The sequence below is a fragment of the Parastagonospora nodorum genome, assembly GCF_000146915.1.
Source record: "Parastagonospora nodorum SN15 chromosome Unknown scaffold_16, whole genome shotgun sequence".
Classification (NCBI taxonomy): domain Eukaryota; kingdom Fungi; phylum Ascomycota; class Dothideomycetes; order Pleosporales; family Phaeosphaeriaceae; genus Parastagonospora; species Parastagonospora nodorum.
In genome coordinates, this window is record NW_001884564.1 from 583,480 (window position 1) to 610,712 (window position 27,233).

Sequence of the window (27,233 nt, forward strand, 5' to 3'; positions counted from 1 at the left end):
GCGATCCATTTACATTCGCATCAGCTTCGAACCGGAAACAAAACTCACCTTAACGTTGTGATGCACGTCATGCTCACGCGAAATGATTTCCAGCCAGCGCTTAATGACCTTCTGGCGTATACATATAGCCTAAATGCTAACCATTCCATTAGGCGAAGTGGAGCGGAGGTTCGAGGATCAACAATTTCTTCTACAAGGACAATTAGCTCTCGGTGTCCGAGAACTTGCGTGGCATCACTGATAAAAATAACGGCGTGACTTGGATGGATTTGTAAAGCCACACTATCTGGGTATGGTGTTAAGTATCATGTCTCGTACAATCATTTGTGCAGGGTTTCTCGAGAGATACAAGCTCCACCAAACGACGTCCTGGATGCGCTTCAGCCCCACGATGTTGCAGGGGCTCTCGGTGTCCGAAGGCTTGTGGTGTGACGTTAATATGAACGCTGTGCAACATGTCTAGGAGGTAAGCGACCTGCAAAAGCCCCGCTTATGATGCTAGGCATCAGTCCGCGTTCCATTATCAGGTTTTCTGGAGAAATGCAAGCTCAACAGAACGATGTCTAGATTGCGCTTCAGCGTCGCGATGCATGCTTACCGGAAAGTTGTTGCGCAAGATTGTCCGGGTCGCACTTAGTTCTGGTTTTGACACAAACGGCGACATGCTGCAACTGGGCTTATGGGCGAGTCAGGAGCGCGACGATTCGATCGTAGATACATCTCAGCTTGGTGATACCTCAGCACCTTCCGCCATCCCCACTGTAGTTTCCGCGCTCTCCGTCCTTACCAGAAGATCATCTCGTGATTCCGACGCAAATCAACACAACCCACCCTCAGAATGTCACATTAGATGATTTTCAAATTCTTTCCCCCAGTAGTACACTTCCAGATTCTCAGCTCTTAACCTTGCACCTTGTTTGGCGCGCGCGCCACAAGCTTAGTTTAGATTTCCTACGAAGTACACGACCGATATTATTTAACCTGGAGACGTGGAACGATGAACTCGGCAGTGCAATTCGGATCTTGCCGAACAGACTCTCGTATGCGAACATTCAGGCATGATTCGTTATTCACGGTGAACAAAGCTGGCGGGCGAGTGCGAATGTGCGACCTCATCTCGGTGCAGGTCGCAAAGTTGGCGGAAAGAGCTGGTTTGAGCGCGACCCGAGCTGATCTGCCTGGTAAAGCGCCTTGGCTTGGCCTGCGTAGACACGTCGCCAAGGCGAACACAGACTTCGGGATATTACAGTAAGCTGAATGGGCGTATCGCCATTGTGATAATACCTACCCAATTGTGGTTGCATGTCTGCGCCTCGCCAACTGGGATGTAACTCACACATGCAGTCAGCCATCCTACACAACTTAGTGCATTCCCGAGCCCCAGTCATGCCTTACCTCTGTGGGTCTATGCGACCATGTTCCGACCCACTTCTAAGCATGCGGTATTCTATACCCATTTTCCTGCCTTACAAGGGTGGGGTTGGCGAGCTGATCAAAACCACACTTCTATCCTCACTGCTGATTCACACCCCACCCGTTCCGAGCAGAGAGGCTTCGTCACCACCTCATCGCAGCAATGAGCAACCTTACCACCACTCCCGTCATCCCTCCGCCGCCTGGAACACAGTCAAATTTTGTTAATCCAGTCGACCAGTTAACAGCTGTTTATGTCACGTCGGGTATCGTGCTTGCCCTCTCGACAATAGGGATAGCTGCACGGCTGTTCGTAAAGTTGATTGTTGTACCTGGTAGCCACCGAATCGAGGACTACCTGAGTTACTTTGCCTTCGCTTCCTTCATTTCCTATGTCGCCGTCATCCTTCATCTGTCTGGCATGGGCCTCACCCACCACATGTACGACATTCCTGTTACACAGATATCCGATCTTTTGTACTGGATAAACATCGTGTACTGCATGTACTCCATCCCTACAGCCGCCGCAAAGCTTTCTGTACTATTCCAGCTTAGGTCGATATTCACCACTGGCACCAAAAATGCCGTCTATTGGGTTATCAGTGAGTATACACGGTGCCGGCTACGATCGAATGCGCTGACTGAATATAGTGGCGTCAATTATCATCAACTCTTTCTTCTATACCGGCCTCTTCTTCTCCTACGTCTTTCAGTGCTGGCCGCGAGAGAAGATATGGCTTGGAGACGCGGTCGCAGGCAAATGTACCGATGCCATCCAAGTGAACCTCAGTTCGGGAGTACTCAACATCATATCTGATGTCGAGGCTTTGCTTATTCCGACCTGGGCTATCTGGCACCTCTCACTGTCATTGAAACGCAAGCTCGCTGCCTTGTCCGTCTTCGGCGTCAGTTCGATGTATGTTTCAAAAGTCAAGAAATTTGCTTTCCTTTTGCTAATAGCAGACGAACAGTGCGATTGCAATCGGCATTGGAGGCATGTACATCCGTGTCATACTCCTTACCAACATTGATCAGACTTGGTGGCTCACAAAGCTTGCGTTGCTTGTGTAAGTTCTCCCCTAACAACTTGACCTGTGCGATTACGGCAATGCTGACATCTACACTTAGGACTGCCGAGATCTCCATCGTAATATTTGTTGGTTGTATGCCTTCTTTCTCACGACTCTATCACCATTACCACGGCACTGGACCTTCCGCAAAGGCCTCGCCCAAATCTTCCAAAGCTGAGATTGTGACGTTCGGATCATCTGAGAACAAAAGAAAATCTGGCAAGGGTGGCAAAGTATTAGATACCATGGCCAGATACATGGGCACGGGTGGTACTGGCATGACCACACTGGGCACTGAAGGCGGCTTCGATAACGAGGATACGGTCGAACTGCGCATAAATGCCACCTCAACAGCTAATGCTGGTGGTGTGACAACACCTGAGACATACACTCAAATGAGTGAAATGGAGAACGGTGGTCAACATCCAGTCTCAACCCCGAATGACGCCCAAAAACACATCTGGAAGACTAGTCAAGTCCTGCAGACTTATTCCAAGTTGCCGGACGACGAATGGAAGAATAAGAGAAGTGTATGAGATAGTAGCGGCGCTGGGTTACGGCGTTTATCTTTGTTAGCACAAGTTCCTGTACATTTTCCCGTAATGTTTCATACCCTTGAATACTTTCCGACTATGCAATGTGTGATGCAGTTTTCAACACATCATTTTTTTTTGTAAGATGCACAACCCGTGTGTGATTCGATTCATCCCCTCTACATGGATAATCCTAGTTTCCGTTGATGTACAGCCAAACCTAGGCATAGCCCGTCTCAGATCACCTACTTCTGCCTACTATCCTGAGATACCTCATGGCGAGGCTAAATCGTTAGTGTGTCTAAAATTGGTGACGAAGGGCGGGTCAATGTGGATTATCGAGTTTTATTCCAAGAAACTGCTGATGTTCAAGTCTTACGCCCGGGCGGTAATCAATTATCCATCCACCCGCCGAGGCTGACAACACTAGTCCCTTTTCGAAACTCCCCGAGGCGGTGGATACCCCCATTTGTAGAACCCCGGGTAACCAGCTGGTCGGTAAGGGCGCCTAGCCATCGACTATTTCCAGCCCCCAAAACAGTCCATGGATCGGATCTAAAAAGAACAATCGTATTGGGGCTATGCGTGCGTACTAGGCAGACTCTGTGGATCCACTCAAAGCCGTCATTCAAAGCCGTTGTCCCTGGCCAAGAGACCACGGGACTCATATATCAAGCGTGCATTGATTGATTCCATCCTCTCGCTATTTGCAACGCTATGATGGCTCCAGTGGTTCCCATGGCCATCGTGCCATTCTGTCTCGGTGTGATCATGCATTTGGGCATTTTCATCCGTGGTGAATGGCACCTTCAGGCCCCGCACATCGTCCTAGGCCATGTACTTGTCTTCACTCTCTTGTTAGTCAAGCAGCTAGTCTCTGGAATCTCAACTTGGTATGGAGTCGCGCTACCTTTCGTGGTCTATCTTTGCGGCCTTCTTGGCAGCATGGCCGTATACAGACTCTTTTTCCATCGCCTGAGGTCTTTCCCAGGCCCTCGTCTAGCCGTATTGTCAAAGTTATGGCACGTTTGGCTTTGCAGAGACTCTAAAAACCACCTTGTGCTGGAGTCATGGCGTCAGAAGTATGGGACTTTTGTCAGGACTGGTTAGTAATTACTAGCCACCAGCTCCACCTGATCGCATTCACTGACTTGTTTCTAAGGTCCGAGCGAGATTACTATCTTCCATCCAGCCGGCCTCGAATGGCTAGATGGGCCCCAGAATCGCAATGCCAGATCTGACTGGTATGATCTCTTACATCCAAGCGTCCAGGTATTCAGCAGAGACCCTGCTATCCAAGTTGCTCGTCGAAAAGTTTGGGATAAGGCAATGTCGTTATCTGGTAGGTGCTTTTCGAGTTTCAGTCCAATATCATTGGCTATCTCTAAGCTGACATGACCGCGCAGCCGTTAAGCAGTATTATCAAAGGATCAAAAACCATGTCCTAGAGCTCGAGAGCATAATCAGCGCGCAGAATTCCAAGCCCATAATCATGAACGACTTGCTATACCGCATGACATTCAACGTGCTGAAAGACATTGGCTTTGGCCAGGCAAATGAGGAGGTCGAAGACGGAGCCTCCAAACTCGGAGGATCCCTGACCATCATTGGGCCTACCAATCCCGCGCCCTGGATTCTTAGAATGGCATTTGCTCTCTTTCCAGGAGTTTGGAACATTCCGCACTGGTTCAAATTTCTTGAGATGACTCAAGGCATCGTAATGAAGAGGTTAAGTGTAAGAGCTCACAGTCTGGAATGCCATGAACATGAAATCAGCTAACAGACTTGCATTAGAGCCAGCCAGAGTCGGTAGATATAGCTTCGTTTTTCCTCGAGGATGCCCAACGCAAAGAAGCAGATATGATTAGCCGTGAAGCAGTCGGCGGCGACTGCGGTGTTATACTCCTCGCAGGAAGGTTAGCTCTTCTCTGAACTCTGAAATAATACTCAGACAGCGATCTGACACGCGACAGTACCTCCGGTCCGAGTCTGATCCTTCTCTTTTACTGCCTTGCCCGATGGCCCGAGCATGCAGAGAAGATTCGCCAAGAGCTACGAAATGTGGACTACAACGACATGGCGGCTTTATCTGCGCTGCCACATCTCACGGCCACGATAAACGAGTCACTACGACTCTACCCTGCGGGACCAACTTTTGGATCACGCGTGACTGGCCCTGAGGGTCTCAATTGCGATGGTGTTTTCATACCCGGTGGCACGAAAGTCGTTGCACCACGCTGGAGTACTGGACGACGTAAGTCATTGCTAGAGTCTCTTACTTTGGGTGTTTCTGGCCACTGCTGACACGATCTCTCTCGACTTAAGTTGAAGAAGCCTATGAAGCTGCGCATGAGTTCATCCCTGAGCGCTGGTACAGCAAGCCCGAACTTGTCAAGGACAAGAGAGCGTTCGCTCCTTTTTCCATGGGTACGTCAATCTCCACACTAGGGTTCCATAACATCCCGAAAACTGTGTCAAGACTAACTTTCCGTAGGTCGTAACAGCTGCGGTGGCAAGAAGGTGGCCATGTCTCAGATGAGACTTGCCGTTGCTGTACTCGTCTCCAAGTATTCCATTCGTTTTGCACCGGGGACAACTGATGAGATGAGTGTGGAAAACGACATGAGAGATCAATTGACGCCACTTCCAGGTGATTTGAAGTTGGTTTTTGAGAAATTAGAATAGCCCTTTTGTAGACAGGTTATGCAAAGACATGCTTCTCCGCAGTGTTGGTCATGTTGGTGGCATATTCCTGAGTCATGAGGGTCCGGCTTTTCGTATCTCCTGACTATCTACGATGTTGTTCGAGAAGAAAATCCGAAAAAGACGCCGAGGTGTTATTGTATCCACAATTGTTAGGAAGGTGCTGGCATGTGCGCTCATGTATTATATTGCATCCAGTTCGAAAAGTAGAGCGGCCACCACAACTGCTGCAGTCATCACGACCGGTCAAAGCCTTCGCATGCATGTTTTGTGGATCAAATCTACGGAATGCCTCTGGTTGTTTACGACTTTCCCGAATGGTGCTTTTCATCCCTGTCTCCGGACTTTCATACGCCCCTTCAATAGCGTTGTTTGGATTTGTGGCTTCAAGTTGCTTGTCCGGGGCGTGCCTCAAATTTGCTTTTGTTTTCTGAGATCGCGGATTCCGAAGAAATGAACAAAAACGATGACGGCCTATCGGTATTTTGGTGGATATGTGTGCGTGTATGAGATCTGTTATCGACGACTATTGAAGCGGTAGGGCCGACAAGGCGAGATTCAGTGTACGGGAAGTAACATTCTTTGGGTTTATGCACTCCTCTCGTATTCATGCAGACCTACCCTGAGATCGCGTGCGCCAAGATCAGCACTAGCAAGGGCTGTGCCAAACGTGATGACGCCTTGCTAAATACTGCTTATGTGCAGGACCGAGGTAGGCCTTTGTTTGGTGGTATTCGCGAATGGCGCTGTTCTCGTCTCTATTCGAAGGATCCCTGAAAGCCACGCGACCGAATGTCAGGTCCTGCGCGTCGGGATTGTAACCAGGCTTGCGGAGAGCGGGATCCTTCATGTTATGGTGTACATATATTAGGCTGTTAGTTTTCTGTAACACGATCGTACATCAGGCTTCGAGAAAACAACTCGAAGCGGACAGCGAAATTCGTCTTTGCATATGCCTGCATAAGGAGTTCTGAATCGTAAACTTATCTACCAACCGTCCACCGCCACCATGTTGAACGCTCGGTACTTGTTTTTGTTACTCTCACAGAGCGCTGCATTCAGCATCGACTTGTCCGCTCTTTCCATCAGGCAGACGGCTGCTCCCAACCAACTTCCTGATGGAGTTCTGCCCGCGCTTGCTTTTGAGCGATCGACGTGGGCCACAGGATCGGTATACCAAGATCCATTCTACCAAGTTGCTCCAGAATGGGCAGAGGCCGATTTCGGCACAGTCTTTAGGGTTGAAGACATGGATCCAACGGTCTACACTATTCCCCCTGCGACATCGATTTCCCGGATACTTTACCAAAGCAAAAGCTACACCGGAAAGAAGACTCCTACATCGGGATACGTCTTATTTCCTTACAGCCCTCGCAAAATTAAAGGTGGCAGTGTCCCAGTAGTGCTATGGGGACATGGTACATCTGGTTTACACCCAGAGAGTGGCCCATCTCATCTGAGAGACCTCTGGCAGAACGCACAAGGACCCACACCTCTTGTCCAACAAGGTTACGTCGTTGTGGCTCCTGATTATGCCGGACTTGGCGTGGGCAAGAATGCTGCTGGAAAGAATATCACGCACGAATATCTAGCCAGTCCTGCTCACGCAAACGATATGGAGTACGCTCTGAAAGCGGCGCGCTCGGCATTCCCCATCCTTGGTAAAAAGTTCGCGACTATCGGCCATTCGCAAGGAGGCGGCGCAGTTTGGAGCTTCGCAGAGCGCATGCGAACAAATCCCATCGACGGCTATTTGGGAGGAGTTGCAATATCTCCAGTGACACGCCTACTTGACTTGCCACAGGACAGCCCGATCAAAGCATTATTGGTTGCAGCGGCGCTTCCCGCAATCGCCAACATTTTCCCAGGCTTCAACATAGCAAGTGTTCTCACTCCCGAAGGAGCACAACGTTTCGCCCTTGAACAGAAGACAGGGGGAAATGTACAAGCGACAATTGCACTGCTTCTTACTATGGCTGGTTTTCCAATATTGAAAGATGGATGGGAGAAAAATGAGTATGTTTTGCGCTACCAAAACGCCACCGGAAACGGGGGAAAACCAATTAAAGGACCGCTGCTAGTGATACAAGGAGACAACGACGCAAACATAGATGTGCGCACTACGACTGCTGCTGTGGAGAAGACAGCCACTGTGAATCCCAAAGAGAGCATTTCTTATGCGATATACAGCAATATCGCGCACGCCCCGGCCGTCTGGGTTGGCCAACAACGATATCTGGACTGGCTCGCGAAAAGGTTCGATGGCGAAGCACCCTCTTCGGGCCTAGCCAGAGACCAAGTGAGCTCATTCCGACCATGGGCTAAATACCTGCCTGAGCAAAACTTCTACGCGATGCGGGCTACTGAGTCCTATCAAGTTCCGGCATAGAAGATTGAACTAAGCTATTTTATTTGGTGCAAGACTCCCGGACTGGTTCATGTGTTCAATCCGGAACGGAATACTAGGTTATAAGTAACAGGCTTAAAAAGCTGGTGCGCATAGCACGGGAGACTGAAGAGCGCAGTGAGCTATTGATAAACTCCACAACGGAGATCTCATGGGGTAGAATAATGCAGAGGAAAGCGAAGTAAGAAATTTCACCAATCAGACGACTTTTCATGCCAAAACATGTGCAAAAAGAATTGCGAAAACATATAACAGAAGGTATTTGCTGATGATCACGGATACCTAGGACTTTGACATGACTGGCTCATAGTGTGCAAGCTGACGACCTAGCTATTCGTGACCGGGTTGGAGAGGAGAGGCTTGCCAAAGGCTGTTCAGACAGGCAATTGCGAGTGGGTAACAGGGATCTGAGGGATCAACGCTACTAGCTAAGCTATCCCATCCTTCCCTGTACTCTAGTGTCGGAAGATTTTGAAGGACCAATCCCTCCGAGTTGACCGAGGAGATGTGTCTGACCAATTTGGATGACTACCAACCATATGCCAAGCCCAGTTAGGAAAGCACCAACAGCATCTCGTCGAGAAGCTCCAAATGCTACCGTGAGCCAAATTGAGCAATGCACTCGAGATTACAGACCAGAATATCAAAATCCAAAAGAAGTACTTAAGAAAAGTCGGGCTGAAGGAAGGAAGTGTTGGTCGCTATGACGCCTACTCCATAGAAGCATACAAGTGCTACCCCAGCAAGCACAATGATGGCATTCCATGCGATGATCGCCTTGGAACGGTAGTGGACAGAGCCATCAGAGTTGTATTTAAGGGTCCATAGGATTACATAGTCAGCGCGGAGCTACTCCTCGTTGTGTTTGCTTGTTATTTCCCAGGATACGGGCTTTGGCGAAGCATAAACGATCAGCGGGTAAGCAGAGAAGATATGGGGTGAAGAGTGCTGGTTGGCTGATGGGAATAGAATGACGAACAGTTTGCGGCTCATATGGGTTGCAAGCCAGCCCGCAAGTGGGCAGCAGGTTGGCCACAAGGCCTGCATCTACTTATCACAGCCTTCTACCACGCGAAAGAGGGCACCATTCTTCATTTCTTCTTGGAGATGATTGAGTCTTCTGGGACGACACATGAGCAACAACTGTGTAAGACCCTTTGGATCCTTGACACCCTTGAAGCCAATCACTGAGACATGAGCGGTGGGCAGCCGTGGCATTAACACAATTGAGCCGCGGAACATCGAAGAGATACTGTCCAATCACTTTGAAGGTCTTAGACGCCACTCTGGCCAACCATGTCGATCACAGGGCTAGCGGGTGTCATAGACTTCAGCCTTGGACTTCGTGCTCTTCACTTCAAACCCTTATTGGGAAGTGGCAATTTTACACAAGATGGTGCAGCATGGAAGCACTCCCGTGCGCTATTGCGACCTCAGTTCACTTCTAATCGCTACCAGAATTTTGAAGAGATCAAGCAGTGTGTTGAAAACCTCCTCTAGCAGTTGCCAACAAATGGAGTTGTCGACTTTCAGCCACTCTCCTTTAGATTGACCTTTGGCACCACCACGTTTCTCCTCTTTGGCGAAACACAGTCGTCATTGGCATCGAGTGAGATCGCGGGGCAGGAATCGGAGTTTGCCAAAGCCTTCAACCTTAGCCAGCAATATTTGAGAGTTTGTTTAGGACAGGATTTTGCCCTACTAGAAGCGTGCTATACTGTTGTGAGGATCATACAGCTGTTTCCATATCCAAAAGAGCAAAAAGATGGCAAAAACATACAACAGAGGGGATTCGCTAATGGTCACCCACTTAACTACTAATCCTCCGGTATACTGCTTAAATATGGCTGAGCGGACGGGAAGCCTTGCTGTTCAGTATCCTATGGTCGTATGTGAAAGAACGGTGGAAATGTTAAATTCTAAATCTGAAAGACTACGCTCCACCCTGAGACGCCATGAGCATCAACGCAACGCACTTACCCAAGAATCCACTGAGCCGGGTATATAAATGGTGCCTAGAGCGAATAGGATGTCTTGCTCACATCGTGCTATGGTCGTATGTGAAAAGGATGTGGCGGTATGAGATGGATATTCGTACTATACGTATCGAGCATGCATCAATCCATAGATGACGATACGCTCATGAACCTCAAAGTCACGAGCCCTGTTAACCGACAAGTCTTAGACTAGGAAGACTGTTCGTTCGTACGTTTTGAAAAGCCTTGCACTAAGCGCATGAATGGACTGTTACATATCCTTGAGCAGATGGGAGTTCAGTACCAGGTGCGAGGTGTCCTTCAACTAGGATAATGAATGCACCGATTCAAACGGTATCGTACCCCGAGATTTCGCATCTATCAATCAGCTACATATAATGTGACAACCAGAAAAACGGGAAGAAAAACGAGACTTGTGAACTTGGTGAAGCTCTAGGATAGCCGACTGAAGCACTTCCTACCCCGCAACCCCACCAATTCTCCACAGCATCCAAACTCTAGCATCTCCCAAACCTGCAAACACCGATCAATCGTCAAAAATGGCGAACCAAGACATCAACAACTCGCGCTTCACTAAAGAAGCCGCGGAATGGGATAACAACAAGAAGCACGTTGAAAGCACGCAAAACGCATTCGAAGCTATTCAGCGCTACGTACCTGCATTTAAAAATGGAAGCAATAAATGTATGAAACTGTCTTCGGTTTATTGTATTGATATTCTGATAAAGATTTCCAGCTCTCAACGTACTGGAAATCGGCTCCGGGACCGGCCTCCTCTCCTTCACACTATCGCCGCACATCAACACGCTCGTCGGCGTCGACACCGCAGAGGGCATGATATCCGCCTTTAGAACCAAACTCGCGGACGTGGCAAAGCCGAATCTATGTACTATCAATCACTTTCTAACGGACCCGGATAGTCCAGAATTACAGGATGCGTGCGCCGCTTTACAGCCAGACGCTCGGCGGCCGTTTCGCTTCGATCTTGTTGTGTCGCATTTGACGCTGCACCATATCCCGTCGATGCGCGAGATCTTTGCATTGATGTATCGCTGTTTGAAACCGGGGGGTGTAGTGGCGTTGACGGATTATGAGGATTTTGGGAAGGAAGCGATTAGGTTCCATCCCGAGATTAAGAGGCCAGGTGTTGAGCGGCATGGGATTGTCCGAGCTGAAGCACAGGAATTGTTGGTTGAGACTGGGTTCGGCGAAGTCAGGGTTGAGGAGGCGTTTGTGTTGAAGAAAGAGGTTGATGATGAGGAAGGGATGGATAAATTGGATGGCGAGATGGCGTTCCCTTTCTTGATGCTGTATGGTGTAAAGCGATGAGGACAAGCAGACGTGATCGGACACGCTCAGAGATCTTTGAGAATGTCGTTAACGGCTTTTGCGGCGAAACGCTTCCGTTCAGCCTCTTCCATGCCCTCACCCATTTCTGGTGTCGTTAGTATCCTGTGATGACACTCGTGCAGTATGTCGTACCTTTGACGGCGATCATTTTGCGCATCATGACCTCCAATTCCTCAACCTCTTTCGCTTCTGCTTCAGCGGAGGGCTCTCCCGCTTCTTCATCATCGAAGCCGTGTAATGCTCCTTTCATGTCAAACAACTCCATGTTCATCTCTGCCTCTTCAGCCGCGAAGCCACCGAAGCCTTCCTCGCCATCCTCATCGGCCCCAAAGTCAATCCCCTCTGCGCTCTCCCATTCACATGCTTCCAACGACTCTCTGACTCTGTGCACGCCAACCTTTTCGCCAAACTCATTTTTTCCAGTCTTCTCAAAATCAACGTACTCAAAGCCAGTATCTGTACATATATCTTCCCAATCCTCACTCGGCATATCGAGATGTGGAGTTGTTGATTGTGGCATAGCAACAGCCAGACAAACCTGGTCGCCACTGAAGCCGCATGCCCGCTCGATAGCATCCGCAACCGCCTGCATTGTATCCTTGATTGTGGAGAGATCGGCCTGGTTGACAGGTTTACGAAAGCAGTATATCCATGCGCCGAGGGCAGTGATGACTTCGCGAGCTTCGGGGGCGGTAAAGGCAGTACGCCACTCTGATACGTCGGCAATCTCGTCGACCCATATCGGGAGGGTGGTGGTGTAGTACTTCGTTTCGAGAAGCCATTCGTGAGTGAGGCCGGCGGCGGAGCCTGAGGTGGGTTCTGGCGCGGAACCAGTGAGTTCTGCAAGTGAATTAGTTGTGCGCTGAGATAATTGCAGCGTGTATAGCTACCGCTCAGAAGCTTCAATACACCCGAGTCTGGGGCCCCTAGCGCAAGTATGCGCCTAGGGTTCTTGATTTCCATGTTGTGCTGGGGTTGACTCAAGGTGCAGTTGCGGAGTTCTCGGAGGTGAGTCCTGGCCTTTCATTGTGGGGTAGCGTCACTTCATTCCAAGGTTCGAGCACAGGTAGAAGTCCACCATATCCAATTACTATACTTGTCTGTCTTCGCGCACAATGTTAGGATAGCGGAACATCACCATTATGAGGAATGAGTAGCGCGCCGCATTATCGTGTTCGCTCTGTATATTTTGGTTCATGGATTCAGGCATCATCAATTTTGGACGCCGTGCTATCGTTCTTCAGCGCGTTTTCCAAGTGAGCAAAGCGGACAGCGTACCTAAGCACCCTCATGGCATAGCTCTTGGCAAGCCGCAGTTTCTGAGACCTCAGGTGCATTCAGTAGTTGCTTTGATTTAGTCCACACAAGCTCAACCACGGCCTCCACCCCTGGTGCTTGCGCGCGCCCTGTTCACAGTTGCACGACCACGCGCAAGACCAACGCCGCGACCACGTGTACCTCTCGACCTAAACATAGGCGCGTTCCTGCTGGGTTAGCATTTGAGGAAGGATTTTGGTGATACAAGCGCTTCTTACCTCAACATGTCCGGTACAATGAAGTACCGTACGTGGCTGCCCCGGATGTAGACCTGCTCTAAATGCGACACACGTCCATCGCGAGCTGTGACCGTGATGTCTTTGAGCTGCACATTCATGTTGTCCTCCGCTGTTCTCAAGTCAGTCGCCTGATTTCATTTTGGCTTGCCTGATCTCAGGATGCGCACCTTCGAGGAGCTTGCCGCGGTAGACCTCGCCAGATGTAATTTCAAGTGTGATTATGTGTCCCTGCTCGTGTCAGCGCTGTTCAGAGCTGTTGCGAAGCGGCTATTGACGTACAGCAGCCTCATTGAGGAGCTTGATCGGGATGCCGATGGTGCTGGTCATTTTCGCTCGAACGGGTAGGTTGAAGTTGCGTAGTCGAGGGGTCCGGGGCTTTGGGCGTGGGCTTGCGGCCTTGGAGAGGTTGGTCGGAAAAGTTCGTTCGAGCCTGGCGCGCGCGATCGTAACAAGGGCAAAGGTCGTGATTTATCTGAGAACGCGACTCTGGAATTATGCGTCCGGCTTCGAATGAGTGAGTGAGGTCGCTACTCCGGTCCGTGTCAGTATCGATTCTTCTTGTGATATTGAAGTTATTCGCGCCGGAGCTTGGGCCATCCACTAGCGTGCTTCCATCGCCTTAGTCAGCCCATATCACTCCAACGCATCTTTTACACAGCATCGCGTCATATCGTTCCTCTTGCGATGAACATTTCGGGGACGCTGAACGTGTTCCGCCTGCTCAGAGATCCAACACTATGTCTCCCGCAACACACTGTCTCCACCTTTAACCACCTCCCAATCCCTCTATCTAAAGCATTCCCAAGGAAGGATGGGGCAAAGATTGGCAAGGAGGTAGACATCCAGGCTGTTGTACTTGACAAAGACAACTGTTTTGCGGTGCCGCACACGAATGAGCTGCATCCACCTTATCATGTATACCATCTTGGTCATGGAACTTGAGTCACGCCCTGACAGTCACAGGACCACTTCACAAGCGCCTGCGTCAAGCCTACCCGGGCTCAAAGCTTCTGATAGTTTCCAACACTGCAGGTACAGACTCCGACAAGCAGCAAGAGGAGGCCACTGCTTTGGAAGAGAACACTGGCATCAAGGTGTTGAGACACTCTACCAAGAAACCTGGCTGTAAGGAAGAGGTCATGACTTACTTCAGGGCACATCCTGATGCTGGCGTAACAAGGCCCGACCAGATTGCCATTGTTGGCGATCGTTTGTCCACTGATATCATGATGGCAAACATGATGGGTAGCTACGGGGTCTGGGTGAGAGATGGTGTAACCGGAAGAGGCTTCGTAAGTGCAAACTCTTATGCCGACCTATTGATAAATTTTTCATCAGAGCTTCGCTGACTTCCAGCAAGTTTGCCAGGATGGAAGATAGATTGCAAGGCTTCTTGTTTAGGAGAGGCTATAGTGCGCCTGATCCGGCTAGCCACAACCAATTCGAATAATAAAGGCAACAAGCTCAATTTTGGACATCGCGAACACTGTATAGCTTTGCTATACTGTAACACTTCATGGCCATTTCATGACCATGGCCCTCGAGTCTAGGTTACCGGTGACTGGAACGCATCTGCATAGTTGGCAAAGCGCCAGGATCCTCGCTCCCTACCCAATTTACCAACCCCCTGATTACCGTGCATGATGTAAACAGCGCAAGGATTGACTCGATTGGAGCCACACACCACATCTTGAGAGTCACCACTCTGTTGGCAGCTAAACGTTGCTCCCTGGTGTATTATGCATATGCCCCGCCCGTTCATACCACCAACGTGGCGCTCTCACCCAAAGGTGGCTGCACAGCCTCGTATTGCATGATACAACAAACACACGATGCCCAAAGCAGTGGTACCACGATGTCTAGCCAATGATGTCACCCGGTGGACACCAGCCGGAGCAGGCGCAGTTCTCCACTTGGGGCTGTGCTTGCCGACCAGGGTAGCTCTGTCAGCTTCAGCTCTGCATGCCACCATTGAGTAAGGCACTCTGCACCTAGTAGGTATATCTACCGCCACTTCTTCCCTCAGCATACCACCACAAATCTGCCTTGAGAGCTTCCACGATCCTGCAGTACCTACAACCTTAAGAACCAACTCAAAACATGGGTTGTAAGTTCTCGCTGGTCATCTTGGCTGCCCCTCCATGCCCCGCGCTTTCGTCATCATTTGGGCTGACATGTCGCGCATCTGTAGCTCGCTTCAAAGATGGCCGCAGCAAATGCTGCAGGCGGATATCCTCCACCAGGTGGTCAACCGGGCGGCCAGCCTGGCTACGTGAGTCTGCACATGTGAAGTATCTCATGGCAAACAGTCACTAACGTGACGTTAGCCTGGGCAACAACAGTATCAAGCCTACCCCGGCGGAGCCCAAGGTGCCGGTGCACCCGGTGTAAGTAGTCAAGCGCTTTCTTTGCTATTTTCGTTTTCCCTTGCTTGCTCTGCACTCGTCATCGCCCTCATCACCTGCGCCACCTCCGACTAGGCATTCGCAAGCCTTTCCGTGACTCCACCTTGCTTTGGCCTCCAATAAAGCGACCCGCTTGGTCAATACCGACTCAACCTCGACCTACTTCTGTAGCCACACCTTTATCACAGCCACAAATGCCTCTCTCAGGTAAGATTGCAGGCGCGGGCTACAGCGCCTACCAGCCCTCTCCGGCAGGCCAGGCTACCAGTCCATATCCCGGCCAACAACCCGCACCGCCGGTGCCACTTCGCCCCGGTTCTCAAGCACCACCACAGTCACCTTATCCTCAGCCTGGCAGCCAACAACCATATTCGCCATCTTCGCCATATCCTCAAGGGCAAACAGGATACAACAGACCTCCTCCACCTCCACCACCGGGCCAAATGTCTTCGCCGTATCCCCAGGCGCCCTACCCAGGACAGCAACAACCTCAATATGGCCAGCCTCAAATTCCGCAGCCCTATGGACAGCCACCGCAGCAACAAGGTCAATATGGCCAACAACCGCAAGCGCCATATGGCCATCCTCCTCCATCCCCGTACGGTCAACAACAACAATATGGACAACCCTACGGCCAACAACCCCCACAATCGCCATATGTTCGTCTATCTCCCTCGTCATTATCATTTCATCACGTATCACCAGTGCAGAGCAAGCAAGACGTGGAATTTTATTAACAAAGCAACTTGTGCTAACTTGAGTTTGCAGGGCGCACCACCAGGTCAGCCTCCACAGGGTGGCCAGCAGTACGGAGCTCCACCGCCCCAGGGCGGGTACGGAGGTCCTCCCGCACCTCAGCAGGTTCAAGGCAGTCCCGCCGAGGTCCAAGGCTACAAGCAGCTTCTCCAGGCTTGTATCCAGGAGAAGGGTCTCCAGACATTCTACCCTCCCAACTCACCTGTTCCTTGACCAGATCGCGCAGCAGGCTGCTGGAAAAGTCAACCAAGTAATCCAGCGATGGCGCGTGCAAAAAGAGATTGCCAACGATATCGTCAAGCTTGCCCTCTACGACATTGTTCTGTACATTGATGACAGTGGATCCATGCAGTTCGAAGAGGAGGGTAGCCGTATCAAGGACTTGCGCCTTATTCTGGAGCGAGTCTCTTTTGCTGCGACTTTGTTCGACCAGGACGGTATCTCTCTCCGCTTCATGAACACCGATCTCTCCGGCGTCCGCGACCAGGGAGGCAGGCCTCTTCAGGATGGCTGCGCAAATGAGGCCCAAATTGAACAGATTATGCGTGGAGTCCAGTTCAAGGGCCTCACCCCCATGGGTACCTCGCTCCGCAAGAAAGTCATTGATGAGATCCTTCTCGCCAAGGCTGCTCAAGGTCAGCTGAGGAAGCCTATCTTGGTCATTGCCATCACCGACGGTCAACCCGCTGGTGAGCCGCAGAACGCCGTCTTTGACACAATCCGCTACGCATTCGACACCCTTCAGCAGCGCTTCCCTCAATACGGTCGCGGCGGTGTTGCGTTCGAATTCGCCCAGGTTGGCAACGACGAGATGGCCACCAAGTTCCTCAGCAAGCTCGACGAGGACCCGCAGATCGGCCCCATGGTGGACTGCACTTCCAGTAAGCTTTGAATTTATCAAGCTCAGAAGCTTGGACTAACGATAGACTAGACTACGAAAACGAACAGGTCGAAATGTCTCGCGCTAACCCACCCATCGACCTCACTCCCGATCTCTGGATCATCAAGCTCCTTCTCGGTGCTATTGACCGCAGCTACGACTCCAAGGATGAGAAGACTAACCCTCCTCCTGCTGGTGGCTATGGCGCGCCTCCTGGCCAGTACGGTGGTGCTCCTCAGCAAGGTTACGGCCAGCCACCTCAGGGCCAGTACGGCGCACCCCCGCCAGGTGGTCAGTATGGCCAGCCGCCCCAGGGCCAGCAGTACGGTGCTCCTCCGCCAGGCGGTCAGTATGGTGCTCCTCCTCCTGGCCAGTACCCTCCCCAGGGAGGCCAGTATGGCCAGCCACCACAGGGCGGTCCGGGCCAGTACGGCGCACCGCCTCCAGGAGGTGGTTACCCTGGTCAGCAGCAGTATGGTGGCCCACCTCCTGGTAGGCACTAGGATGTCTAATGTCTAAACTTGGCGGGATCATTGGTGGAACCGGAGCATATCACTAGAGTGATATGTCCTTGTTATCCTGTGCTTTGCTTCCTCTGGACCACGATTGAACTTGTTTGACACACTGGATGTTCTTGTCGAACCTTGGTAGTTAATGAATACTGAATTCCTAAATCACGTGTTGAAAAGCGGTGGACGCGTGAGATTTATTACACCTTGGTGTTTGATGCATACTAAACCTTCGAATGAATTCATCAACGAAACAATTTATATGCAGCAATCAACGAATGGGGAGGCATTGAGTGCAAGTTAGTTGTGATGAATTCCATTCCCCCACTCCCCCTAATACCTCTCATCACCACTCTCAACATATCCTCCCGCACGCTTCCCATACAACGCCTCAATCGCCGCAGCAACAGCATACTGCCCATTAAGCTCGCGCTTCCTATCATTCTCCTTCCCCCTGCTCCTCACCTTCTCCTGCTCTCTTTCAAGCTCCCTGATTTTCAGCCGCTGAATATTCTTGAGCTGCTCGAGTTCAAACGCGCTGGAGAAGTCTGCATTAGTGGTGTTGAGGAGGCTGGCAAGGTTTGGGTGTGTTTAGCGATGAGCCCAGAGATGGGGAAAGTGATGGGAGAGAAGGCGTGTTCATCCCACCGAGAAGGAGTTGTTGTTGTTGATGCTGTTGCTGGAATGGAAACCCCCCTCCCCCCAATCGAAAGCACCGAGCCACATCCATATCCCAACGACGCACCCCCTTGCCCACCCACACCCCAGCCCCTCCCCTCCCCTCCTCCAAAATCTTCCGAACCTCATTCTCCAACCCGCCACACCCCTCCAACAAATTCAAAAACCCGCGTCGCCACGGCCACATCTCGCTCTCCAGCTTGACCAAATTACACTGCGCTGGCGCATTCTCCGGCGCATCGAGCAAGAACGCGCGCACCCAGGCTTTCAGTTTCTTGGGCGGTTCGCCGTTGGTGTATTTTTCGCGGAGTGCGGCGAGGGGATCCTCGGTCATTTCGGGATAGCTGTGCAGGCGCTTCATCGCGTAAGATGCGACCTCGTCAATATCGAAGGTGCTGGCGAAGTTGAAGAGTGCGATGTCAGCGAGTACAGGCGACGCTGCACATGTGCTTGGTTTGATAATCGGCGCGCTGGTACGTGTCGAAGACAACGAATACGGGATTTCCGGCCGATAGCAGCCGGTGTGTATGAACTCGAGGAAGCGGTGGAACGTCGATTCAGACAAGTCTTTAGCGTCGAGTTTGAGGAAGCGCGAGGATGTGACGAGGAAGGCGCGTTGGATGCTGAGGAGGTTGTCGAGGTGTTTTGTTTCGACGAGGTAGGACTTGTCTTTGAAGATGAGCTCGACGGTTTTGTTGGCGGGTGGAGGTGGGCGTGGGGTTTGGAGTCGATCTCGTGGCGACGGTCGTTGTAGATGTATACGGTGGCGAGGCGGATGGATTTGGTTGTTTGGGCAAGCATGGGGGCGATGTACTTGTCGTAGTATTTGTCGATGTCGGAGCGGGGGATGGGAGGGACGTTGGAGTAGCAGTGCGTGCAGTACCATTTGTCTCTGTCTTCTTGCTCGTCCGGATTGCGTCGGCGCGGGCGGTAGTATCCATCAGAGAAGTATGGATACTCGCCGATATCGTGGCCGAACTCGAGAGTCGTGTGTTCTTTACCATGCGCGGCGGAGAGTTCCTTGATAGCGGTCATGAGCTTGCCGAAGTGGAAGCCATGTGCGAGACGGCCGTAGTCGAGTTCATCTTCTTTCTGCGGACCACAGGCGACGAGAAAGTAGGCGTGTATCATGTGGTGGATTAGGATCGCGACGATGTCTCCGGCTGTTACAAAGTCTAATACGTCTTGATTCAGGATGATGGACATGCGCTTAACTTCAGTCACTCGACCCCAGCTCTGTGTGTACGTTGCGCCAGAGACATCACAACCGAGGTTGTCGCTCTCGAGATAGACGGCGTTCTTGAGATGGCCAGCGAAAAGAACCTCATCGAGCTTGTTAAAGATGCGGTAGGGCGTATCTGTGCTGAGGCCATCTCTCTCGAGCTGGGCGGCCTTGATACGTATGCTTCGGAGAGACTCAGCAGCATCTGTCTTCTTATCTAGATGGTCGACGATGAAAGCAACAGCCCAGTCGATGTTCCATCCAAGATTTCTGTCGCATTTGAGATGAGGGTCTTGCAAAAGTGAGGTGGCAGCAGATACAGGTTTGAAGAGGCCACTTCGTCGCCGCACGTATGGATCTGCCTCTGAGTCAGAGTAGTAGTGCTGAAGTGCATCATATGAGAGACCGCTGGAGAACCGGTCTTCATACGAACCCAGGCTGCTTGGTGGACCGAAGGTCATGTGGCAGACTCTCTACAATGCGGCCACGAACTTGGCAGTTGTTATCATAGGTATGCTACGCGTGGAAAGTGCGCACGTTTGCTGTCAAACCGTTCAATTGGGCCCAGGGAGCGCATCGAGGGCCCTGATTCTGTGTTGGGTCGAAGGTTGATGCTGAAGTGCGTGCAAGTCGAATATACTAGAGTTTCACGAGTACAAGGTGTGCAACGCGCGCCCGGTCGCACTGGGTGTCGATGCCGTGCCACGAATGCGATCCCTGACAAACAACTGTTGGTCCGCCAGTGTTGTCGCGTGTTGCGTGAAAATTTACGCCGGGGCTCGCTACAAGATCTGACCCGTTAGCATGGTCAAACGCTGGACGCACAGTACCGGGACCTGAGAGTTATGAAGATGAGGTATTGGTAAAGTTATGTATTTAGTCGCGCCGAAATGAACACCAACTAAATATGTCAATCATCGCACATGAAAACAAGGGATATACAAAGTCGTCGTCGGATGCGCTCCTACTCTAGATTGCGGAAGATGTGGTGATGCCCGATGGCAAAGCAGTGGGTGCTTAGAAGCCGTTTCCATTCCTACGTGTTCCGTCGCTGTGACCCACGACCAACACGGCGTCATCACGGGGACAAATTTGGGATGCTACCGATCAAAGTTGTGAGGAATGGATATCGAGTGTCCATTATTACGTCTTGCCGCTGTCTAGTAACGCGGTCGATCATCGGGACGGCGGTCGTCGAGACGGCGGTCATCGGGACGGCCGTACTCGTCTCCGGGTCGTCCGCCGACTTGGCTCCTGCCACTGCTGCCACCGTCTCCGTAGTGCTTGCGCCTCAGGGCAGCGAGCCTCTTCTTCTTGGTGTGTGCGTTGATGTAGGTTCCGATAATGAACCCGATAATGTTGAAGAAGGGCACCCAGGTGGTCTCGGGGAGGAATTGCTGGGCGAAGGCCAACGAAATGGGAGAAACCACCCAGCTGACCTTCATCACAGGCCAGAAGCCAGCCTTGACGGTCGCGCGGACCTGGTGGAAGGTGCGAGCGCCTGCGATCAGCGCCATTGAAACGAGGTACACGCTGTTCTGGATGGGGGAGATCTGGTGTGGTCAGCTCTACGCCTCCTTGAGAATTCATCTTGCACTCACAACCAGGTTGCTGACGAGGATCTGCATAATCTTCGCCTTCAAGCTCTTGCGCCCTTGGAAGATCTTCTGGAGCATGCTGATGAGGACGTGGCCGAGGGGCGCGCTGATCATGGCGCCGTAGAGGGCCATCTTGGGAACACGCGAGGTGAAGTAGTGGCCGCTCTTGCTCCTGTCATGCGCAATCCACGAGGCAAGGAATTCTTGCAGACCGGACAGAGTGCCGGATGTGAGCATCTTGGTGCGCAGAGGGTTGCTCTGGAGCTGCCTCAGGTATGCCTACGAAGCCGTTAGCACAACACATGCAAACTTGACTTTCGCGCTGTATTGGTCTTCACCTGGAGATAGCCATTGGGACCGCCGCCTTTGGTCAGCGCCTGGCCGACCTCGTGCATGAAGTCGTCCTTTCCCTTGGAGGCCGCATCGGCCACGGCGCCCGTCGTCGACTTGACCGTCTCCTTTTCGAACTTGACCGACATGGCGCGTTCAATCGTATGCGACGGCGATTATTCGGGAATTGGGCGCGTCCAGCGAGGTGTTGCAGCGGCGTGGAGTGGGGAGGGATTAGATGGGGGCGGATGCGCTGTTGTTGACGGTACGGATGGCTGGGACAACAAGCTGGACCGCTTCCTCGGCCCAATCTGCCTTAGCGCGCTAACCGTCTGGTGCGGGATTAGGTAGGTGTCGTGATCTGACACGCAACACCTCGGCTCCGCTCTTCTCTTCGCCCCGGGTCTGCTATCAGAGATGACTGAACTCGTCTTCACTTTGGCCTCTCAAGCAGTCCCAATCTGTGTCACCATGACCGCCTGCCCTCGGCCCTGCATACCTCGGAAAGCTGCTTGAGCGATAACGGATAGTGCTTCGGCATCCGCCGACACCCTGCCTACGACGGGGGACGGCGACAAATGCTTTGAACAAGACATCAGGCTCTAACACACGACCTTCATTGAGAGCAAGAAAACACCTATATTTGCCGCACTATCACCAATCGATTGTGCTGCGCGAGCCACGCTAGCCTGTCATAATCGCGTGCGACTCGCGTTCGTGACATGTCACATATCAGCGCAGACTTCTTCGAGGGATTACCCTGGGAATTTGATAATGGCACCCAACATGACCGCAACACAACTTCGAAAGTAGGGCAGCTACTTCTTTGCAAAACATAAGATGTTCGGTCTGGTAGGCACCCTCGTTGTTTTGTGTGACCCCAACTTCCCCACGCCAACACGTTCCTCAGCTTCTCCATAAATGTCCCCAGCTCCTACATCACAAGAATATGACGTATCTCATTCCTCTACACAGTCAATCTTCATTTTACTTATCTGGCGTGGCCCCTCAAATTAAAGGTGAAAGCCCATTGTGTTCGCTATGTGTATTTGTGAGGACCGTTTGTATGAGGTGGGGCGTGACTGCACAACAACCGCGCATTCTCGCATTCACAAACCCTGCCGTTTGCTTCCATCCCAACATTTAAGAAGACTGGCTTCGTGGAGGTAGGTGCTCTCGATTATCATAGTCGCAGGCTCCGACTCGGTGACACAGCGCAAAGCTGGCAGCCGTGAGGCAATAGGCGGTGCCATGTTTTTCTGACCCTTCTGTTTGTCTGGTTGAGCGATTTAAGCTGTCTGAGTATCTGGCTCCTACCTGACCTTGCTGAGATCTTTCCCGGTTTGTGAACTTGCGCCTTCACGCGTTGTTCCGCTCAGGTCGCGGCTACCCTCTCCATCGCAACGACAACATCGCCTTTCTCACCCTCCACTTTTTGGGACCTCCGCCTACACCACGCCTCAACCCCCACCTCGCGTGGCACATGATGCGAGTAGGTAACGTTGACATCAACCTCCGCCACCTTGTTGACCAGATCAAGGCCCGCAAGATGCCGAGGCGCAGTCGTGCTCCGAATTGTACACATCTGGACATGGACCGCGTGTACGGACGCAATCAGCATTGCGATGTCTGCGGTCGCTCGCCCCCGATTGGATTCCTGTACGAGTGTCGCCAAGACTGGGTTACGCAGTCGCTACGTGACCTACTCACGAAAGACGTCGAGAAGGGTGTGCTCGAGGTTGTCAAGTCTGATATGCGGCTAGAACTTGAATGCCTTGGGCTCAGTGAGAGTGTCATCCTTACGGCAGAGCAAGGGCACTACACGAGATCACAGTTGGAGAAGATCAAGACACAGAAGAAGGAGCTTCGCCAGATCATTTCGGACTCACTACAGGCCAGCCAGATAAATGATGCAGCAGCTACACTGGCAGTTTTAGCCCAGGCACCTTCGAACCACGATGGTGCACAGAACAGCACACCCGAGAAGGAAGCGGTAAGCCAGGTTCCGAATATCTCTCTCTCAGGCTTCCGTACTCCAAAAAGCCAGGGCAGACTTGAAAGCATCCAACTAACACATCATCAGACTCCAGCGTGCGCCATACGCGCCTGCCATACCTGTCGTCCATACTACCGCGACCGCGTACACATCTCTTTCCAATCTGTTCTAGCGGCGGACTTCACACCTATGACTCGAGAGGATGCCGACTGTCTTCCCACCAAGTCTGCAAAGATCATGGCAACCATTGGAAATACACGCCGGAGCTTACATTCGTTTTCAACTTCTGACACGGCGCCTCTTAGCTTGCCAACTGCAACCTCACTGGGCGAATCTACTGACGCTCCACCTACCGCCTCTACCTCCACGTCGACGGCTAGTGGCGTTACGTTCAAGACCACCCAGACAGACCTCGACGAGATCTCTGCACAGCGTCACCCACGCCGTCGCTTCTACATGATGGGGCACCGCAACTCCAAGGACATCGCTCGCGACCTGTCCCGACAGTCCTACCGCCTCAGCCGCCAGGGCCTCAAGTCAGCTCTCCAAGGAATCTTCCGCCCGAATCGAGATAGTAGCTCTGAGGGCTCCAACATCACCCTACCTGTTCCTCACACCGGTACAGTCCGCAACTCGAGCGAGGCTCATGATATCGGCGATTTCGACCTTCCGGCTCTGCGTAAGGTGCGAAAAGAGAAGGAGCGAATTGATGTCATGGCGGGTACGGATATTCTGACTTACGAGAACGCTCCTATGATTTCACCGATTGGCGCCTCGAACAACGTGCGAAACGAGCATAGCTCTAACGAGACGACAACCTCGGACAACGTCACGATGTACTCTTGCGTATCTCGCGGTAGCGAAGTCGAGGTCGAAGGTGGTGTGGCACTCACAGAAGAAGCCGTCGAGACGCATACACCAGACATTCTCGCGATCGACGTCTCGCATATTAAGAATGCGATGATGATCCATGATCTGGAAATGGACGACGACGAGGACTTTGCAGCAGACATTGGACTCCAGAGCATCATGACTCAGGTCTGAATGGGTGGATGAGGGCACGGCAGCATAACGACAAGCAGATACCACTACTTGATCTCAGAGAAAAGTGTTTACGATTGCGGATACCATGGCGATACTAGGGTCTTTCTTCAGCATGAGCTTCGGATTGGTGGAATGTCTTAACTTTGATACCCAGCTTCAAGAGTAGACTTTCAAGCAGTAGCAGTACTCAAACAGCAAGCAATTCCTAGTCACTCTCTCCTAATGTTATGTTTACATCGCCGCTGATATCGTACACTTCATCTATTGTTGATCCTATCTACCTCCTCCCCAACTTCCACCGCGCAATCCTGGTCTGTATATCATCCCACGTGAAATCCCTGCGCTTAAGTCCCTCCATCTCACCTTCCTGCAACACCACCGTCGGCGCCCCACTCCCCTCTCCAACATTCCTCACCTCCCCGCCAAACACATGTCTCGCAACCCTGCGCAGATCCTCAACCGTTACAGCCTCGATCTTCCTACACATCTCCCTGACCCCAACCTTCCTGCCGTGAACCTGCACCTGCCTGCCCAAATCCTCCAGCTCCACCATGCGACTCTCAAGATTCATCAGCAACGAACTGCGGAGCTGATTTTTCGCGCGCTGGACCTCGCCAGCCTTGAGCATCGCATACCCGGTCTCGTCGCCGAGCGATTTCAGCTCACGACACATGACCTCGAGCATCTGCGCGACGTGGCTGGGCGCGCAGCTCGCGGCGATGCCGAAGAGCCCAGAGTCCGTGTAGCTGTGGTTGAAGGCCATGCAGGACTCGACCCAGCCGTGTTGGTTGAGCACGTTGGTGTAGAGGCGCGAGTACATGCCTTTGCCTGGCCCGCCGGCGGAGAAGGAGCCGCCGCCGCCGAGGAGGGTTTGGAGGGTCGCGAGCGCGTAGATGTCGGGCGAGGAGATGGGGAGGGCTTCGAAGGCGAGGTGGATGTGGGAGAGGCGTGGGTGCGTGGGGTTTAGCGGGGGTGGGATTGGTGGGAGAGTGAGGAAGCCGCCGGTGTAGTGGGATGCGCGCGGTAGGTGTCGATTGGGGGGAAGTTGAGGTCGAAGGAGGAGTTTACGGAGGCGTTGGATGTGGCGGATGTGGAGAGGTTTTTGAAAAAGGGGATCTTGGAGAGGAGTTTGGAGGTTTGGGGTGGTGCGCCAGTGGGCGTAGGGTGGTCTGCTGTGAAGATTTGTTGGGGGGCGGAGCGCGATGCTGAGGTGTCTTCTCCGAGTGCTGGTCCTTGGCCCTTTGCCATGTCGCCAAAGTATTGCTCTGACAGGCGGACTGCTTCGTTGTGGTCCACGCCGGCAAAGGCGACGACTATCCGGTCGGGCTTGTAGAATTCCTTGCGGTATGCTTCGACGACGTTACGATCGATGTAGGGTAATCGCTCTTTGGGGCAGAGCAATGGGTTGCCCAGTGTGTTGTCCTTGTATGCTGCCATGTGTACGAGTTCAGGCAATATCAGCTCTGGCTTGCTCCATATCTCGCCAATCTCGTAGTCGGCCGTCTCCAATTGCTGCTGCACTTCTTCTTCAGTTATGAGCGGATCGCGGATCGTCTCAGCGAGGAGGGCGACGGTGGTGGCTACGGAGGAATTGAATGTTGCGGACTGGTACATCAGAGACTCTCTGGAAGAGGCGCATTGTATGTTTCCTCCTAATGATTCCATCTTCTCCACCATCTGGTCACCGGTTGTATTCCGCGTTGACTTGAACGCCAACCGGTCGATGATGTGACTAACTCCACGCAACGCATCGTTTTCGTATCTTGAACCGGCATCGACATACACTCCTATGCCAGAGAAGTGCCCTGGCAGAGCTTCGGTCGCAACACGGATTCCATTTGGTAGTGTGGTGATTTGGTCGAGTTCGACGGGATCTTTCTCCTCCGCAACGGCCGTTGCCAGTCCTCTCCTACCGCTGCATCTTGTTGATTTTGTGAGTCCTGATGAGGCCTGCGATATTCCGCGCGATAGCGGTCGAACAGTGCGAGGCCGAAGCATTTCTTATGCGCGTGGGTGTGGACTCAAACCACCGTCGGGCTCAATCGCGAAGTTCCGACATCCAAAATTTCGGGATGACATAGCATGTCACGTGCCGGGCAGCGGCGGAACTCAGTTCAACTCTCTTGCCCCCACATACCAGCTTCCCGTGTCCTGGATAACGCATGAACTGGCGGTTCGTCGTATCAGCCCTACGCGACGCTTGATGTTCATGTGCGGAAGCGGAGAGTGTCACCGCATTGCGCAGCAGAAAAGGATGCGGCGGCTGCGTGCTCAAACATCAGCTCCGTCAGCGCAGTTTGGCACGTACTGGCCAACCATCTTGATACCTCGCGAGGTACCGCCACAATCTGGGTGCGCTCCGTTTGGATCCAAGCACCGGCAGACAAGAACTATGATGTTATATGCGAAGCTTAATTGATTCATGTGCTTATTAGCATATCGTAGGGAGAGCTAACAAGGCCTCGAACTATCCCAACCTTCGCTACAGCCTTGCGGTTGTGGTACGCTCTCCATCTCGAATTCGCGGACTCAACGCGCCTGCATCCACAGCATTGCTGCGGCAACTTTGCCCCACTCTCCCAGCGTCGGTAGCGTTCCCGTGACCGAAGAACTCTTTCACCGGAATCTCGACCTTTTGATCGTCCTCTTACACTGCCTGTGCTACCGGGCACTGCGTTGATCTAGGGCTGGCCATCGCCATCGCCTCTTCGCTAGGCCAGTACTGTCTAACGGCGGCTGATTACTCCTCACCCGCTTGCTTGGCAGCATCGCCATCTCCTGCAGTC

At 52.2% G+C, this 27,233-nt stretch overlaps 14 protein-coding genes across 14 annotated transcripts; 8 read left to right on the forward strand and 6 right to left on the reverse strand.

The window, feature by feature from the left end:
* Positions 1-972: 972 nt before the first annotated feature.
* Positions 973-1,273, reverse strand: SNOG_10220 (hypothetical protein; the record flags this gene model as incomplete). The annotated part of the gene is made up of 2 exons (XM_001800449.1): positions 973-1,201; positions 1,248-1,273. The coding sequence occupies 2 exons, from the start codon at positions 1,271-1,273 to the stop codon at positions 973-975; spliced, it is 255 nt and encodes an 84-aa protein (XP_001800501.1).
* A 303-nt stretch (positions 1,274-1,576) lies between these two features.
* Positions 1,577-3,140, forward strand: SNOG_10221 (hypothetical protein; the record flags this gene model as incomplete). Its single annotated transcript, XM_001800450.1, has 4 exons — positions 1,577-2,015; positions 2,065-2,329; positions 2,385-2,480; positions 2,542-3,140. 4 exons carry the CDS (start codon positions 1,577-1,579, stop codon positions 3,017-3,019), a joined length of 1,278 nt encoding a protein of 425 aa, XP_001800502.1. The 3' UTR covers positions 3,020-3,140.
* Positions 3,141-4,508: 1,368 nt separating this feature from the next.
* SNOG_10222 (hypothetical protein) lies at positions 4,509-5,701 on the forward strand (the record flags this gene model as incomplete). The annotated part of the gene is made up of 5 exons (XM_001800451.1): positions 4,509-4,751; positions 4,811-4,932; positions 4,972-5,270; positions 5,348-5,443; positions 5,511-5,701. The coding sequence occupies 5 exons, from the start codon at positions 4,509-4,511 to the stop codon at positions 5,699-5,701; spliced, it is 951 nt and encodes a 316-aa protein (XP_001800503.1).
* Positions 5,702-6,728: 1,027 nt separating this feature from the next.
* Positions 6,729-8,108, forward strand: SNOG_10223 (hypothetical protein; the record flags this gene model as incomplete). The annotated part of the gene is made up of 1 exon (XM_001800452.1): positions 6,729-8,108. The coding sequence occupies one exon, from the start codon at positions 6,729-6,731 to the stop codon at positions 8,106-8,108; it is 1,380 nt and encodes a 459-aa protein (XP_001800504.1).
* A 1,314-nt stretch (positions 8,109-9,422) lies between these two features.
* Positions 9,423-9,947, forward strand: SNOG_10224 (hypothetical protein; the record flags this gene model as incomplete). Its single annotated transcript, XM_001800453.1, has 3 exons — positions 9,423-9,604; positions 9,674-9,800; positions 9,912-9,947. The coding sequence occupies 3 exons, from the start codon at positions 9,423-9,425 to the stop codon at positions 9,945-9,947; spliced, it is 345 nt and encodes a 114-aa protein (XP_001800505.1).
* A 715-nt stretch (positions 9,948-10,662) lies between these two features.
* Positions 10,663-11,452, forward strand: SNOG_10225 (hypothetical protein; the record flags this gene model as incomplete). Its single annotated transcript, XM_001800454.1, has 2 exons — positions 10,663-10,807; positions 10,860-11,452. 2 exons carry the CDS (start codon positions 10,663-10,665, stop codon positions 11,450-11,452), a joined length of 738 nt encoding a protein of 245 aa, XP_001800506.1.
* A 26-nt stretch (positions 11,453-11,478) lies between these two features.
* Positions 11,479-12,436, reverse strand: SNOG_10226 (hypothetical protein; the record flags this gene model as incomplete). The annotated part of the gene is made up of 3 exons (XM_001800455.1): positions 11,479-11,558; positions 11,606-12,313; positions 12,364-12,436. The coding sequence occupies 3 exons, from the start codon at positions 12,434-12,436 to the stop codon at positions 11,479-11,481; spliced, it is 861 nt and encodes a 286-aa protein (XP_001800507.1).
* Positions 12,437-12,664: 228 nt separating this feature from the next.
* On the reverse strand, positions 12,665-13,573 carry SNOG_10228 (hypothetical protein). The gene is made up of 4 exons (XM_001800456.1): positions 13,309-13,573; positions 13,197-13,257; positions 13,009-13,138; positions 12,665-12,957 (listed from the first exon to the last, which is right to left on the reverse strand). The coding sequence occupies exons 1-4, from the start codon at positions 13,354-13,356 to the stop codon at positions 12,843-12,845; spliced, it is 354 nt and encodes a 117-aa protein (XP_001800508.1). The 5' UTR covers positions 13,357-13,573; the 3' UTR covers positions 12,665-12,842.
* Positions 13,574-13,713: 140 nt separating this feature from the next.
* SNOG_10229 (hypothetical protein) lies at positions 13,714-14,409 on the forward strand (the record flags this gene model as incomplete). Its single annotated transcript, XM_001800457.1, has 3 exons — positions 13,714-13,944; positions 14,007-14,291; positions 14,368-14,409. 3 exons carry the CDS (start codon positions 13,714-13,716, stop codon positions 14,407-14,409), a joined length of 558 nt encoding a protein of 185 aa, XP_001800509.1.
* A 1,520-nt stretch (positions 14,410-15,929) lies between these two features.
* Positions 15,930-17,747, forward strand: SNOG_10230 (hypothetical protein; the record flags this gene model as incomplete). The annotated part of the gene is made up of 4 exons (XM_001800458.1): positions 15,930-16,032; positions 16,216-16,394; positions 16,420-17,071; positions 17,122-17,747. 4 exons carry the CDS (start codon positions 15,930-15,932, stop codon positions 17,571-17,573), a joined length of 1,386 nt encoding a protein of 461 aa, XP_001800510.1. The 3' UTR covers positions 17,574-17,747.
* Positions 17,748-17,912: 165 nt separating this feature from the next.
* SNOG_10231 (hypothetical protein) lies at positions 17,913-19,940 on the reverse strand (the record flags this gene model as incomplete). The annotated part of the gene is made up of 3 exons (XM_001800459.1): positions 17,913-18,127; positions 18,333-18,926; positions 19,001-19,940. 3 exons carry the CDS (start codon positions 19,938-19,940, stop codon positions 17,913-17,915), a joined length of 1,749 nt encoding a protein of 582 aa, XP_001800511.1.
* A 602-nt stretch (positions 19,941-20,542) lies between these two features.
* On the reverse strand, positions 20,543-21,610 carry SNOG_10232 (hypothetical protein). The gene is made up of 3 exons (XM_001800460.1): positions 21,416-21,610; positions 21,081-21,356; positions 20,543-21,032 (listed from the first exon to the last, which is right to left on the reverse strand). The coding sequence occupies exons 1-3, from the start codon at positions 21,554-21,556 to the stop codon at positions 20,640-20,642; spliced, it is 810 nt and encodes a 269-aa protein (XP_001800512.1). The 5' UTR covers positions 21,557-21,610; the 3' UTR covers positions 20,543-20,639.
* Positions 21,611-22,893: 1,283 nt separating this feature from the next.
* On the forward strand, positions 22,894-24,447 carry SNOG_10233 (hypothetical protein; the record flags this gene model as incomplete). The annotated part of the gene is made up of 2 exons (XM_001800461.1): positions 22,894-23,400; positions 23,809-24,447. The coding sequence occupies 2 exons, from the start codon at positions 22,894-22,896 to the stop codon at positions 24,445-24,447; spliced, it is 1,146 nt and encodes a 381-aa protein (XP_001800513.1).
* A 219-nt stretch (positions 24,448-24,666) lies between these two features.
* SNOG_10235 (hypothetical protein) lies at positions 24,667-26,448 on the reverse strand. The gene is made up of 2 exons (XM_001800462.1): positions 25,470-26,448; positions 24,667-25,365 (listed from the first exon to the last, which is right to left on the reverse strand). The coding sequence occupies exons 1-2, from the start codon at positions 26,443-26,445 to the stop codon at positions 24,725-24,727; spliced, it is 1,617 nt and encodes a 538-aa protein (XP_001800514.1). The 5' UTR covers positions 26,446-26,448; the 3' UTR covers positions 24,667-24,724.
* Between the last annotated feature and the right edge of the window lie 785 nt (positions 26,449-27,233).